The sequence below is a fragment of the Lissotriton helveticus genome, chromosome 6, assembly GCF_964261635.1.
Source record: "Lissotriton helveticus chromosome 6, aLisHel1.1, whole genome shotgun sequence".
In the NCBI taxonomy this organism is placed as follows: Eukaryota; Metazoa; Chordata; class Amphibia; order Caudata; family Salamandridae; genus Lissotriton; species Lissotriton helveticus.
In genome coordinates, this window is record NC_136067.1 from 154220180 (window position 1) to 154234295 (window position 14116).

Below are 14116 nucleotides of genomic sequence, written 5' to 3' on the forward strand. Positions count from 1 at the left end.
TTCCTTGCCGATAAAAGTGCCAAAGCATGGATGTTGTTGCATAAGGATCATGAGGGACATTGCCAAACCCTTCTCCTACAGTTAAGAGGTTTTTCTCAATATCTATTCCACTTTCAACATTCCAATGAGTGTGATAACATTGATTACAATGATTATAAGACAATCGTATCTTTTGGATTTCTGTGTATGGAAGAAAGCTGTGACTTCTGGAGGTTATACAAGTGGGCCGTCTTTGATGTAGTCTGTGCCTGTGAGATAGTGAGCTTGATAGTATTCAATTAGTGATCCAATGGTTTTCGAAGGGTTTGAACATGGATGAGGGGTTTGAATAGCTTTATTTTTTAATGTGTCCCTTGGAGAATGTCTTTTGGTGAAAAAGCTAGAATAGGATAGGCTAACTATTCGATAAAGTAACACTGTATAAAAAATAATTCAGATATTGAACAGTATCTGCAGGGGATTCAATTAATATGTTTTATAAGTGTACAAATATGATTAAAAGAATGATAATCCAGTTAAACCATTGACTGCAACATGCTAAATTGTGGTCTACTACCATTTTGGTTTTAAATACAGAAAGTGGGAAAGAAAAATAGATATATATGTGGGGGCGAATGAGCACCATTATATTTCAGAATGCCCTTTTGAAAATGTGTGGTTACACTAATGATTGACGGCTGGTACGTCCTACACCTCATCATCTGATATCAATATATGGGAAACAGGCCACATAAAAAGTACAGCAAAAATATTTTATGTATGCAGTACCTTATTTACTAAACAAGGTTATTTGCTTAAAAGAGCCTGTAAGTAGAGCATGAGATGCCACAGGAGGAGTAGGATTCCCCTCAAGTAATGTTAAAACACAATTTTCATTAGAGAAAGCAGGTACCCTCCATCCTTTGTCATAATCTTTAGCTGTACTCTTCCTTTCAGCAACATACATGAAAGCAGTTTATTCTGATGTGTTGTGCTTTATCTACACATTTTGTATGTTCTGAAGGAGTTGATGGCTTCCCTCTAAAATAGCACTAATGACATTTCATGGACTTGAAAAGATGCCATATTGAAACGGTTCTAAATGGTAAATATGATTTCTGGACTTGGGGCAGTGCTATCTACTTTGATGGGTCCAATAGAGAGATGGAGAAGTTACTCATCGTTTTAATACATCCCTGCCTTTAACTCCTCCTTTAACTTTACTATCCTTTTCCAATGCTTCAATCACAAATCATCTCCTTTGCCAAAACACTATTTTCTCATGTGTTTCCATCACATAGTAAGGTGTTGTGTTTTATTTAACTTTATGCTGTAACACGTTACACTTAAAATGCTGAATTAAAATTGTATTTTAATTGTCCATGCTAAATCAATGATCCTTTTCCTACTAGGATATAGAAGAGTTAATGATGAAACTTAAAAGAGATTCACTGGTAGTGGAGCAAGTTCGAGCTATTGTTAAACAAGATGAGGAAATTATGACTGAAGAAACCAACACTGTGCAGGAATATGCAGAGGTGAGCAATGTACCACCACTTGGAAGTGTGTGTGTGTCATAAACATGTAAATACCAACTTGAGGTGCAAAGTCCAAATTACATGTTAGCAAAATCTGACAATTCATTTAGCACAGCAAAATCCTTCCAACATTGGATACCTCCTTGACCAACCTCGTCACACTTTTCCATGGAGAGCAAGTCACATTTGAGATGCTACTATTACACTACAAGTGTTCTCAATAAAACCTGCTGTTGGCCATTGGATCAAAGTCACTGCCTAAGAATAGTCCCACACCTATCTTGATCTTCCCTCCAATTTCTTCATTTTATAATTTAGTTTGTTGAAGGGTGTACACCTCATTTCTAAATTCAGAGAAGGAGTTCGAGTGGGGAGAAACTATTTGTACACCTTTCAACAAACTAAATTACAAAATGAAGAAATTGAACACCCAAAACCGAACACAGAAAGAACTACCCCCACTCATGATGACCTTCCGTGCAAAATACTATGGTTAGACTAACTTTATACCTTTTCCCACTTTGTGTGTGTGTTGTACAGTGTAGCACACATACAAAATTGGAAAAAAGGAGAAATTAAAGCATGTTTCCTTCATAGTGCCTTTTTGAAATGGGCACAGTTTTTTGCAGCATTCCCTGCCTAATTTTTTAGGTAAATAGGGTTTTGTGTCAAAAACTTTGGGTGGTTGCATGGGAGGGAAACATCCTTTACAACGCAACTATTACATCCCACTACACTTACAATGCAGTCATTACATCGCAACATCCTTTACAAGGCATGTCACTACAACGCAGACATTACAATGCATGACACTACATCGCATGACACTACATCGCATGACACTACATCGCATGTCACTACAACGCAGGCATTACAAAACATACCATTACAACGCATACCATTACAACGCATAGTACCCCTACACCATCCAAAACTTACCCTACTGTTGCACCCCCTGGAGTTAGAATAGTAATTTGTATCCCTAAACTAGCCAACACTTACCCTACTGTTGAATCCCCTGGAGTTAGAATAGTAATTTTTACCCCTACGCTATTCAACACTTACCTTATATGCAATGTAATGGTATGCGTTGTAATGGTACGTGTTGTAAAGGTATAATGCGATGTAATAGAATGCGTTGTAAAGGTAGTTTCTAAAAATGCGATGTAGTGTCATGCGATGTAATGGAGTGCGTTGTAAAGGATGTTGCGATGTAAAAACTGCCTTCTAACGGCATGCGTTGTAAATGTATGTGTTGTAACGTCATACATTCTGCTTGGGAACGCCCATGCACCATCCTTAGTGCTAAGTGTTGCAATCAATCAATCAATCAAGATATTTGTATAGCGCGCTACTCACCCGGAGGGTCTCAAGGCGCTTGGGGGAGGGGGGTCCGCTACTGCTCGAACACCAGGTCTTGAGTTGCTTCCTGAAGGAGAGGTGGTCTTGGGTCAGACGGAGGTGGATGGGGAGGGAGTTCCGAGTCTTGGCTGACAGGTATGAGAAGGATCTTCCTCCCATGGTGGCTCTTCGGATGCGTGGAACGACGGCGAGGGCATGGCTGGTTGATCGTAGCTGGCGGGTGGGAGTGTAGAAGGTCAGGCGGTTGTTGAGGTACCTGGGGCCCTGGTCGTTGAGGGCCTTGTGTGCATGGGTGAGGAGTCAGAACGTGATTCTCTTGCTGACGGGGAGCCAGTGCAGGTCTCTCAGGTGTCCGGAGATGTGGCTGTGTCGGGGGATGTCAAGGATGAGTCGTGCGGAGGCGTTCTGGATGCTTTGGAGTCTTTTCTGTAGTTTGGCTGTGGTTCTGGTGTAGAGGGTGTTTCCGTAGTCCAGTCGGCTGGTGACGAGGGCCTGGGTGACCGTCTTCCTGGTTTCGGTGGGGATCCATCGGAAGATCTTTCGGAGCATGCGTAGGATGTTGAAACATGATGATGAGACGGCGTTGACTTGTCTGGTCATCGAGAGGGAGGAGTCCAGGATGAAGCCTAGGTTACGTGCGTGGTCTGTTGGTTTGGGTGCGCTGCCCAGGGCAGGGGGCCACCAGGAGTCGTTCTAGGCAGAGGGTGATGAGCCAAGGATGAGGACTTCCGTCTTGTCTGAGCAAGGCAGTGCTATGTGCTGCTTTGTGTTACTTTCAAGTGAATACATAAAAAAAAGATTTTACGTCAATTTGCATCACTTTTGTGTCAATTTGCATCACTTTTGTGATGCAAAAATGGCGTAAAATCTTAGTAAATATACCCCAAATAGTATTAAGTATTTTGAGTGAAGAAGGCCATCTGCCCCAGCAGAGACTAGATGAGATAAGCCACCCAGTGTTTTTTTAGATAAATACCACCACCTGCTCCATAGTTCTAATATTTTATGCAGCCCCACACCATGTATTTAATACAACCCTATGAACCCAACAGCGTATTGTCTTTCATTTGTATTGGTCACCAGTTAAAACTATTGAAATGTCACTGTATGAGTTTCACTTATTTTGGAATTGTAAAGTAGTAAAGATGTACACTCCATCATGTGACTGGGAGTTGTAAAAAAAGAATTGTTGTCTTGGGAGGAGGTGCTAAGTCGTATGCAAATAATTCTAGGATGGAAAATTACCTGTCTCCGTTACTAACATTACTGAATTGTGTTGGACTGTTGTTTACATTTATAGACTTCTTAGGTCAAGTACAGCATTTGAAAATAACTTTCAGAAGTTTATCTACTCCATATCAGGACCTAATCATCATTTAATGATGATAGGTGATTTTAACCTATGATCAGTGATTTTAACCTGTGGGCAAATCATAGGGAATGGAAAGGGCTCACATGCCTCATGAATCATCTGGAAACTGTTTCCCTTTAGCACTCACCAAATGTTTAACTGACTGTTTGTTGACTTGTAAAAACCTGCATTCAATCAGCAATGCTACCATTCCATAGACTGATGAATTTGACTATTACTTGGACTGTGCCTTTTAGAGACCATGATGTCTGTCATTTACGATGTTTTAACAAATGTCCAAAGATACTACAGACATAATGTCCCCCCTGTGTCCTAACACATTTGCTAATAGAACCCTTTAAACATTATTTACCTTATCAAGGAGTAGGTGCCTATGTATAATAGATATGTGGAGGTTATATATGATGCCCTAGGCCCTGTCAGGAAGAGTTTAGCTTACAAAAAAGACCTGATATCTCAAAGATGCTACACAAAGGTTTTGGACTTATAAGGACAGCTTCTCTCGGCAACCATAAAATGACGAAAATCTGCTTTTGAGGCAGAAAACCAGAATGTTAACCTAAGTAGAAAGTGTTACAGAAGCAACACAGAAGCTGCTAAGTCAGCTTACTGTAATGGTAGAGTTGAAGCGGCCAGCAAATGCACCAGAGAACTCTTTGAGATTCTTAGAGACGTCTCTAAGGTTCGATCTCCTCGAGAGCTGGCTGAACTCTCCTGCAAAACACTCTTGGCATGACCATTAAGAACTATTTCGGGGAGAAAATTTGTCCGGTACAGGAGGACTTTCGTCAGGCACCAGGAACAGTGGGAGGGGGCCCACATTAAGAACTGGTTTAGTGTGACCACAGGGAAGGGGTTGCTTATTTCTCTGGCCACAGCTCTTGGGTGTTGGTTTTGGATACTGTGGGATTGCTAGTAGTTAAACCCACATAAAGTGCTGCAAAAGTGAGGAGGGTCACCCCTGGGACCTTTTTTCCTATTGGTTAGGGAGTGGCAAGGCTGGCACTGGGCATAAATGTGCCACCTATGGCACCATCCTCAGACCACCGTTGGACCTGAAGAAGATTCAGAAGAGGCCTGCCCTGCTGTCTGAAGACCTTAGAAGACTGGACCTGCTTCACTTGTACCCAGGACTCCAGAAGTTATTCCAAGGGTCAGATGTCCGAAGTCCTGTTGGAGCTAAAAGAACACAACAAGCTTCAAGAGGCCTTATACTTGCATTACCAGTTGACCAATTCCAACTGGTCCACACAGGAGCTTGCTGCTGGCCTCTGTTGGAGCAAGTTCTGAACCCCCTAGTGCTGTCCCTAAGGTACTGGACCCTTTTTTGGTGTCAGAGTGTACTCTTCCCTCAAACCTGGGACTTAGAAACTTTCTGTGGACCTTGTCCCTTAGGAAGCATCGGGAAAGCGGAACAAATCTGTCCAGCCCATCAGACGAGGATACATTGCAGCTGGACCTGACTTGGCTGGAGGTACTTCTGCGTTCTCCACTCGACAGTTAAATCTGTTGCCTCTTAGGCCACTCCCTCAATGCCGGGTGTAAAGAGTAACGCCCTCAAAGGCCGCTAGAGTGAATAAACTTGAACTTCTCCCGTCTGAGCTTTTCCCTGTGAAGCTCAATGGTTCTGCAGAGACTCCATTATGACGCTGGAGTTTGTTGATGTCGAGCCCCATCTCATCAATGACAGACTCCTTCCTCCAAACTGGTTGCAAGAAATCTGGGCGTACACCGCGACCAAGCACTTAACATAAAAGCTCAAATTACTGCCACTACTTGCACTTGTTTTCACATGCTACGCCTATTATGGAAAGTCTTTTCCCTCATTCCTCATTCTGCGAGAAAGACACTTGTCCAAGCACTCATCATCAGTCGCTTTGACTATTAATATGCTCTACTGGCTTCCATCAATGAGACTGCTTTAAGTAGATTGCAAGTCATCCAAACTATGGCAGTAGTTCTCATCCTCAGTCTTCCAGCAAGAGCGGCATCTGCCCCTCTTTTGCGCTTGCTTCATTGCCTACCGATTTGTAAGAGAATCACCGTCAATGTTTGCTTCCTGACTCACAAGTCTTTGCTGGGCACTGCACCTAGCTATCTTTCTGCAAAGCTCATTAACTATCGTCCTTGCAGATATTTGAGAACCTGTGACAAACCCGTGCTGACAACCGCACGTATCACGAAATCTCGCTCAGGAGCAGATCCATTTTTTACCTGGCTCCTCTTTAGTAGAAGACCTTCTCAAAACTTTATTATTCCAGGCTTTATCAGTTTTCTCCTTTACTCAGTTTTACTGTGTTGTGCCGAGATACTCCTCCAGCGGTGATTTCTGCGCATTATAAATTGAATTAACATAATAACATAACATGGTCTTCTCCAATGTTGCCGCAGTTGTGAGGAAACTTTCCCACGATACATACTTGCTTATGATATTTGACCATTGCTGTCAGCCTTAAAACTTACCTTTGTGCTGGTCAAGGGCAATCTCATGACCATGGTTGGTGCTTAACACTTTTTGGCGCTATTTTTAAACTCAAACTTGAAAAATTCCTACCTCTGGTTCTACTGATTGGATTTTGCCTATTCTGGTGTCATTGTATTTGTAGAAATGTATTCTGTTTATCAAATTAGATTGGGATTTTTCTTGTATTGTGTTTTGACTTTATTACTGTTGGAGTACTGCATAAATTCTTTACACCTTGCCTCGAAGTTAAACCTGTCTGCTCTGTGACGTAGATAACAGGGCTTGCGCTCAGGTTACTTTACTGACTTTAGTGATTCACCCTGACAAGAAGTGTGGTTATTATTTGAGGTGGATACTCACCCCCCACAACTAATACCCCAATTCCTCCCAATAGCATGTTACAATCTGTGCGTCTGCATATATACTGCATATTCATTATTAAAAAAGATGTATAGTATAATGGTTTATAAGGTTGCAATTTTTTTGTAGTGATTAGTGAAAGGTTTTCTTTATATTTTTGTAAATTGTCAGTAGTTAACTATTAAATAATAAAGTCTTCTAATTCTGATGCAGCAAGCCACGAAAGAGCTGAATGACGTGCTGCCAGTGCTGCAGAAGGCAATGTCTGCTCTGGACTCACTCGATAAGGCAGACATCTCTGAGATCAGGTAAGGCAGCCCTTAGCGCCTAGAACTGTGGGATCCTTCAAGAAAAGGACCTTACTCCCTGTGTATGATGGGCCTCATTCTTCTTTACTGTTCTCGTGCTAGCCTAAGGTAAATTTTATAAATCTCTCAAGCCACTCCTAAAACTAATTGTAATCTGTTGGGCTCTATTTCAGCAGTTTGCTTCAGAAAGTTACAAGTTGCTGAAAAGCAAACATGCAATTTGACCATTTTCTGCCATTGTTTGTGCATCAACCAATCACGGAAGAACAGCTTAATTGGCTTGCTCTAATGATCATTAACACATTTACAGTTGCCCGGTAAATCTGTGGTCATATTGCAGTTGACGTAATTATGTTACCATACTTTGAACCTACTTGGATTCCTCCAACCTCATCCAGTGCTTGTCGGCTATTACGGCTGCAAAAACACCATAGTGGAAATACTGCTTGTGCAGTTCAGTGTTTGTGCCTGATTATTGCATTTGCTCTGAACAGTGTGAAATAACATGCAGATATTTGCACTGTTTTTTGCATTGCATTACCTGTACCACACTCATTTGTCTGCAGAATTTCCTGAAGATAGAACCTGGAGAAAATTGTCAAGCAAAAATTAGGAATGACTATTTTTTGAAAATTGGCCCAAACAGGTCTTTCCATTTACGCGCCCAGCTCAGAATGAACCTATAAAAGGGGATAATTTAAGCATATTTTGTTTATTTGGGTTATTTGTTCCGATTTCACTGTTTAAGTGATTTAATAGAAAGAGTATTTAATTACTTCGAAAACATTTTACCTAAACTGTTTATTGGAAATGTGCAGGTTCAATGGCATTTACCATCTAATTTAAACCAATTCATATAATCTTTTTTTTTTAATGTACTTTTGCAGGTTCATTTATATGGTGTAAATGCAATAGTTTCGAGTCTTAATTTAAGAGACATTTTTTGTTGGAAGTATTTATGTTGGTGCTTTACTTCAAGGGGCATTATTGTGAATGTATATATTTTACTTTGTCAAACAATTACTTGGATGCTTTGTATTTGCTGACCCCCTCACCACACCTAAACACCACCCATCCCTGACCCCCTCAGAACCCTTAAACACCATCCATCCCTGCCCCCTAAAAACACCTTACAATGCCTAGATTCCACTCATCTCCGACCGATAAATGCCACCCATTCCTGAACGTTATACGCACTTTCTACCCCGAAACTCCATCCATCCCTGAATCCTAAAAAACCTTCCTACACCTAAACTACACGTATCCCTCACCCCTAAACTCCATCTGTCCCAGAACACTAAAACAACTCGCTACTTCTAAACTCCAATTCCTGTACCCTAAAAAGTCATTTCAATGCCCAAACCACACCCATCCTGAACCCTAAAACCATCTCAAACCCAACTTATCCATGAACCCTAGAAAACAAAATTCACCACCCTAAACACATTCCATTCCTGACCCCTAAAAACTCCTCAGCACCCATAAACTGTATCCTTTCCTGAGCTCTAAAAATCCAATGTATATCTACATTCTACCTATCTCTGACCCCTGAAACCTTCAGTATCCCTAAACTTCGCCCATTCCGTAACCCTAAAAACAATTCACTACCCCAAACAGTACCCATCATGAAATGTTAAGAAATCCTCTCCAGCCCTAAAAGCAGCCCAGCTGTGAACCCTAAAAACCCCAAAGCACTGTTACACTTCATCCATGCCTAAACCCCCAAAAACTTTCACCATCTCGAAACTCCACTCATCTGTGAACCTTAAACACCCCTCACCATCCCTAAACTCCACCCATTCCTGAACCCTAAAAACCCTAATCCATGCCCGTCCCGTAAAAAAACCTCATCCACCCTAAACATCACCGAACACTGAACCCAAAAAGCCCTCACAATCCTCAAATTCAACCAAGTGTAATGTAATTTAGGACTTTTTCTCTTAAAATTATCAATCCTTTAAAATGTTTCCTTTAATTTTGTATTTTCTTAAAACTGTTTTTCTTGAATATTGGTTTTCCATTATTTGGTGTCTTCCAATGTGGTTTTCAGTTTTCGTTTTTCATTAATTTACATACATCAGAATTCCCATCAGCACGTGCTTCAGTGCTGTGATGCAGCAGTGTTGTGTGTGTAATGTACTAATGCCGCAGCATGCACTACTGGTAATGGAAAAACACACTAATAAGAGATTCAGTCAGTTTGCAGTAGTTCTGGAATTAACTACAGTCCTATAACACTTGCCTCCTCTCCTTACAACCTACCTAACCAGTGCCATTCACTGAAATCAGGTGAGGTTATCAATGGCAGTACAAGAAGAAACCTCTCCTGACCCATGACTATAGTGACATCACAGAAAGTGACACTGAACGACTCTTGGCCCTGATGCAACCACTTGAACTTTCATTGTATGCATGCATAAAAAGCCTTCTAATAGTGGAGAATGAAGAAAATAACTTCAAAATCTCACTGAAGCAGTTCTAAACACAACAAAACGTGTTCTAGATGTCACTAACATACATTGTTCCCACATACAGAGAACTTATCAGTGCCCCTAGACCACCAGATAAATGGGCAAGATACAAATTCATAGCTAAATGATTGTTATAGCAGCTGACAATCCTCTAACAGGTTACAAATGCTCTCTAAGTTGAAAGTGCCATATAATGCCAAATTATCAGTGCTCTATCGTGAAAAGTAAAAATGGAAATATATTGCCCATTCCATTCTTTGCCTACCAACCACTGGTTCAATATCCCCTGCAATCAACTCCCAATTTACTTACGTAGATCACATGGGAAGGTCTGCTTTACCTGCCTAGATATTGTTTGTTCCACAGCTGGTGTCATATTTTACTCCTCCAGGCCTGCTGGTTAGGTATGTCTTACCAGAGCCAGAGAAAGAGCCTATTGTGAGACATCTTTATCTGTGACAGCATCGCTGTAATCCCCGCTTGCTTATCTTTTTCCTCCCATGTCTCTCCGTCGTCCGCCCTCATCTCGCCATCATCCCTTAAGTTTTTCCTGACAGCCTTCCATGTCTGCTTATCAGTGCTTCCTAGCTTCTGTTATCTCTCCATTTTTCCTCATCAACTCCTTATGCCCACCTTGTAGCTGCAGAAGAACATTTGCACCAGTGGCTCCTCATGTTTCATTTTTATGTCTTATCTAAATGCCCCATACCTCTCCATTAGTCCCCAACATCCTATGACCCTGATGTCTCCAATAAGGCCCCTTGTGGCTTCTTGTTAGCCCTTATGACTCTTTGTCAGCTCCATGATCCTTGATCTCATCATATGCTAAATGTCCCACTCAGTCCCATGCTTTCCCTTTAGCCCTATAGGTTCTCTAGGTCCCCCATTAATACTCAACACCCCAGTACTCTAACTTCCCCATAGCTCATTGTGTTGCTCACATTTCTCTTATTCAGCCTAGCTTGTATCCTCATACTGTATCAGGGTTGTACATCAAGCTCCTACAGTTATTGTGTTGCAAGGAGCCCCAAACACTTCACGCCCCCCCTAATGCTTCAGGAGGCCCCCATCCAGTCCAAGGCCAATGAATATCTGTAAGGTATGGGAGACTTGGGGAAACCTCTTCACGTTCTGGAGAGGGTCCCCATTATTTTGCCATACACCACTACCTTGCATGTTTCCTCATTCATTCTTTAGCATTCTCATGACCTTCCTTGTCTCCCTCTCTGCTCCCCTCCGCGATTTCTCCTCAACAGCCACCAGGTCTTACCTATGACCACCTCATTTCTCACCATAATCTCTCCTCATTAACAACTAGGTCTCCCGTTTAGCTTTTCGATGTCTCTCCTGTAGCTTTCCAGTGCTTCCTCCTTCATGCGGGTTCACATTGTCAGTGCACCAGAGTCTAATCTGGCAGTATTTACACATGTGCACACTGCATCATGGCACTTAACCCCTTCACTGCGGCGGCTATTCCGCCGCAGTGCTAAGGGGGCGGGGCGGCCGCGTGGCGGCCGCATGCTGGTGACGGAACCGCTCCGTCACCAGCCGCAGTTGCACTGTGCTTATGACGGAGCGGTTCCGTCACGGCCCCGCCCACTCAATGGAACGCTCAGCGCAGACGCAGAATCCGCGCCGCGCAGGCGCTCCGAGCGGGCCGTGACGGAACCGCTCCGTCATCAGCGCAGCACGACCGCAGCTGATGACGGAGTGGTTCCGTCACCAGCAGGGGAGGGGTTAAAGAGGGGACCTGAGGGCTGTCACAAAGGTATATGCAGTCTGGAAGCTCAACTCCCCATTACAGTTCTGATGACCCCCGCCCCCTTCAGCGGCAGGGAAGCAGTCTGCATACTGGAGAAGAGCATTACCTTCACCGCCTCTTCAATGTGTCTGCTATACTTGCCCACGCACAGGAGATCATTCTGCCTTAGAGTGCATCTGAATGGTAACCCACACATTTTTTTTGTAAGAAAAAGGGGGTTGGCATTGATGCGCTGAATGCATTTTGGATGTTCACTTGTGTACCCAGTGGCTGAATGCCCCTTCCCATAATATGGCACATCACTTATGTAAACCTTTATCCTGCAACCTGGAAGTGGACAGGCACTATAAAAACATATTAAAATAAATCAAAACAAATGTCTCTGACTTTTCCCTAAAGTCCTCTGATTTGCCGAAAGAGTCACACGAAGGTAACGCTTGGCATCTTTTCCTTTTCCACTAGGGTTGCCATTTTGCCCCTTTGAACAACATATAAGCACGCAACTTGTGACTCAAACCCAGTCCACCAGTTAGAGCATTGTAAATCAAAGATCAACCTCTATTAGTTAAGATTATTCTGGAATGTGGACTCAGTGCATTTTCTGATTGCCTCATTTATGACTTTCCCCCTTGATTGCAGCCTCTGCAAATGTATATTAGAACAGTGGAACGTAGAGAGCTCCTTTGAAGTGGAGAACCTGACCTAATGGGCCAGACGGCGCAGGGCACACCTAAGATCTCCGAGTTCACCTGCCTCGACCAACAGAGACACGAGACACTCTGTTAGGCGTAGAAAAGTAGTTTTTAATAGCTGCAGCTAAGTACAGTTATCTAAGAAGTACCACACAAGTAGGTTCTGAAGAGACTGCCACTTCAATCCGTGGCGCACAGTCTGTTATACAGCACACGTTTACAATGACAACTCCGAATATACACAAAACTGACAAATTGGAATAGTTCGAAAACAAGCTATCGGATGTCTAAAACACACCCTCCTTTCAGACCCTGTGTGCTCTCCATCCCCTCAGGTTAATCAACACTAGTGCCCGTAATTCAATTTGCAGGTGGCAAAACATGTGTAGAATGCTTCAAAAGAAGGGCTATGTAACAAGAGAACACACGGAGAGAATAGTGAAGGCCAGTTAAACAAGATAAGGTAGAGAAGAATGGTGGGACCCAAACAGTGGAGTAAGACATGGATTAATCAGTCTAGACATGGCTTTGCGAACTCGGCCAGACCCTGACATCAGTATCGCACACAAGGACAAAGGTTGTTCTTTGACGGAAAAGACATGGAGCAGCTGAAAAGGCAGAAAGACCATTTTACCGCGTTAGCCGTGCTGCCTGAGTGAGGCAACATAAAATGGCGGCTAAACACAAAATGGCGGCTGTAGCGAAGCGGGGCCGAAAACTACGTAACCTCAGACCCTCCTTTTGCCATACTCAGGCAATGCACAAAGGAACCCATGTTAGTCTGAGTCGATATCAATGGTCATGAGGTCATTGAGATGTTGTTGCACCATCATCTTAATATGTTCTGTCTGCTGTGCTACTGGTTTGGAGACACAGATCGTGGCACAGAGTCCACAAATGGCTGGACCACACTGTAGACAAAGACAACAAGAAAAGACGATTGCTAAAATCATTCCAAGGAAAGTTAGCACTTTCCATCCCCAAGTGGACAGTAGTCCCCAAAACCATCCCATCACAGACCAATCTCCAGTATCTTGGTGAATAGACTCAGAGATGACATGTAGCTTAGAGATGGCTTGGTATACTGTAGGGGCATTGTCAGGAATATAAATGCAACAACTAGATCCAATCAGTTTTCAGACTCCTCCTTTATCTGCAAGGACTATGTCTAAAACCATTCTATTCTGTAAAGTCATAAGTCGATCCGCCTGAAGCTCGGCGGTCAAATTCTTTAATGATCCGGAAGTTACATTGATTGTGGCATCAACCACGCGGACCAACTGTCTGATATTTTTGCTATTGGCCATCGGACCCCAAAAGGGAAGAAACCCTTTCAGAAAATCCCCTCCTTCTTGTCCTGCTGTATCTTCCGAATCTACAACTCCTCTAGCAACTCTCTTTTTATGATAATCAGCAGGAGAAGTATATGTAGGGGGGAGGAGAAAAGCTATATAACACGTCCCCGAGAAGTATGTGGGAAGCCATGTATAAGCTTTGTCATGACAGATACAATATGTACCTTGCGATGCCACCAATGGTGCGGGGGTAGAAGGAGTATAGACATAAGTATGGGAGCAATTACTCCTCTCTTGCTTAGTTTTGGTATTCTGGCCATTTATTTGCAAGCACAAACGACCTCTTTGGGGTAGTACCCAAATTGGTGTAAAACTCTGTTGCTTAAACTTGTCGGTGAGGCTGAGAGTATAACGAGTTATATTCCACCCATCGTATGCTCTCTTCTCGTCTTTGGGAATCTTGATAATGTCAGCAATCTTTGCCATCATTACAATACCCTTTATCAAAGAACT

General features: G+C 42.7%; 1 protein-coding gene across 1 annotated transcript in view; it reads left to right on the plus strand.

The window, feature by feature from the left end:
• The window catches only part of DNAH14 (dynein axonemal heavy chain 14), a 1144348-nt gene that overhangs the window by 747101 nt on the left and 383131 nt on the right, over positions 1-14116 (plus strand). The window contains exons 61-62 of the mRNA XM_078647362.1: positions 1392-1517; positions 7289-7383. Coding sequence (XP_078503488.1) covers positions 1392-1517; positions 7289-7383 — 221 coding nt within the window. The remainder of the gene's footprint in view (positions 1-1391; positions 1518-7288; positions 7384-14116) is intronic.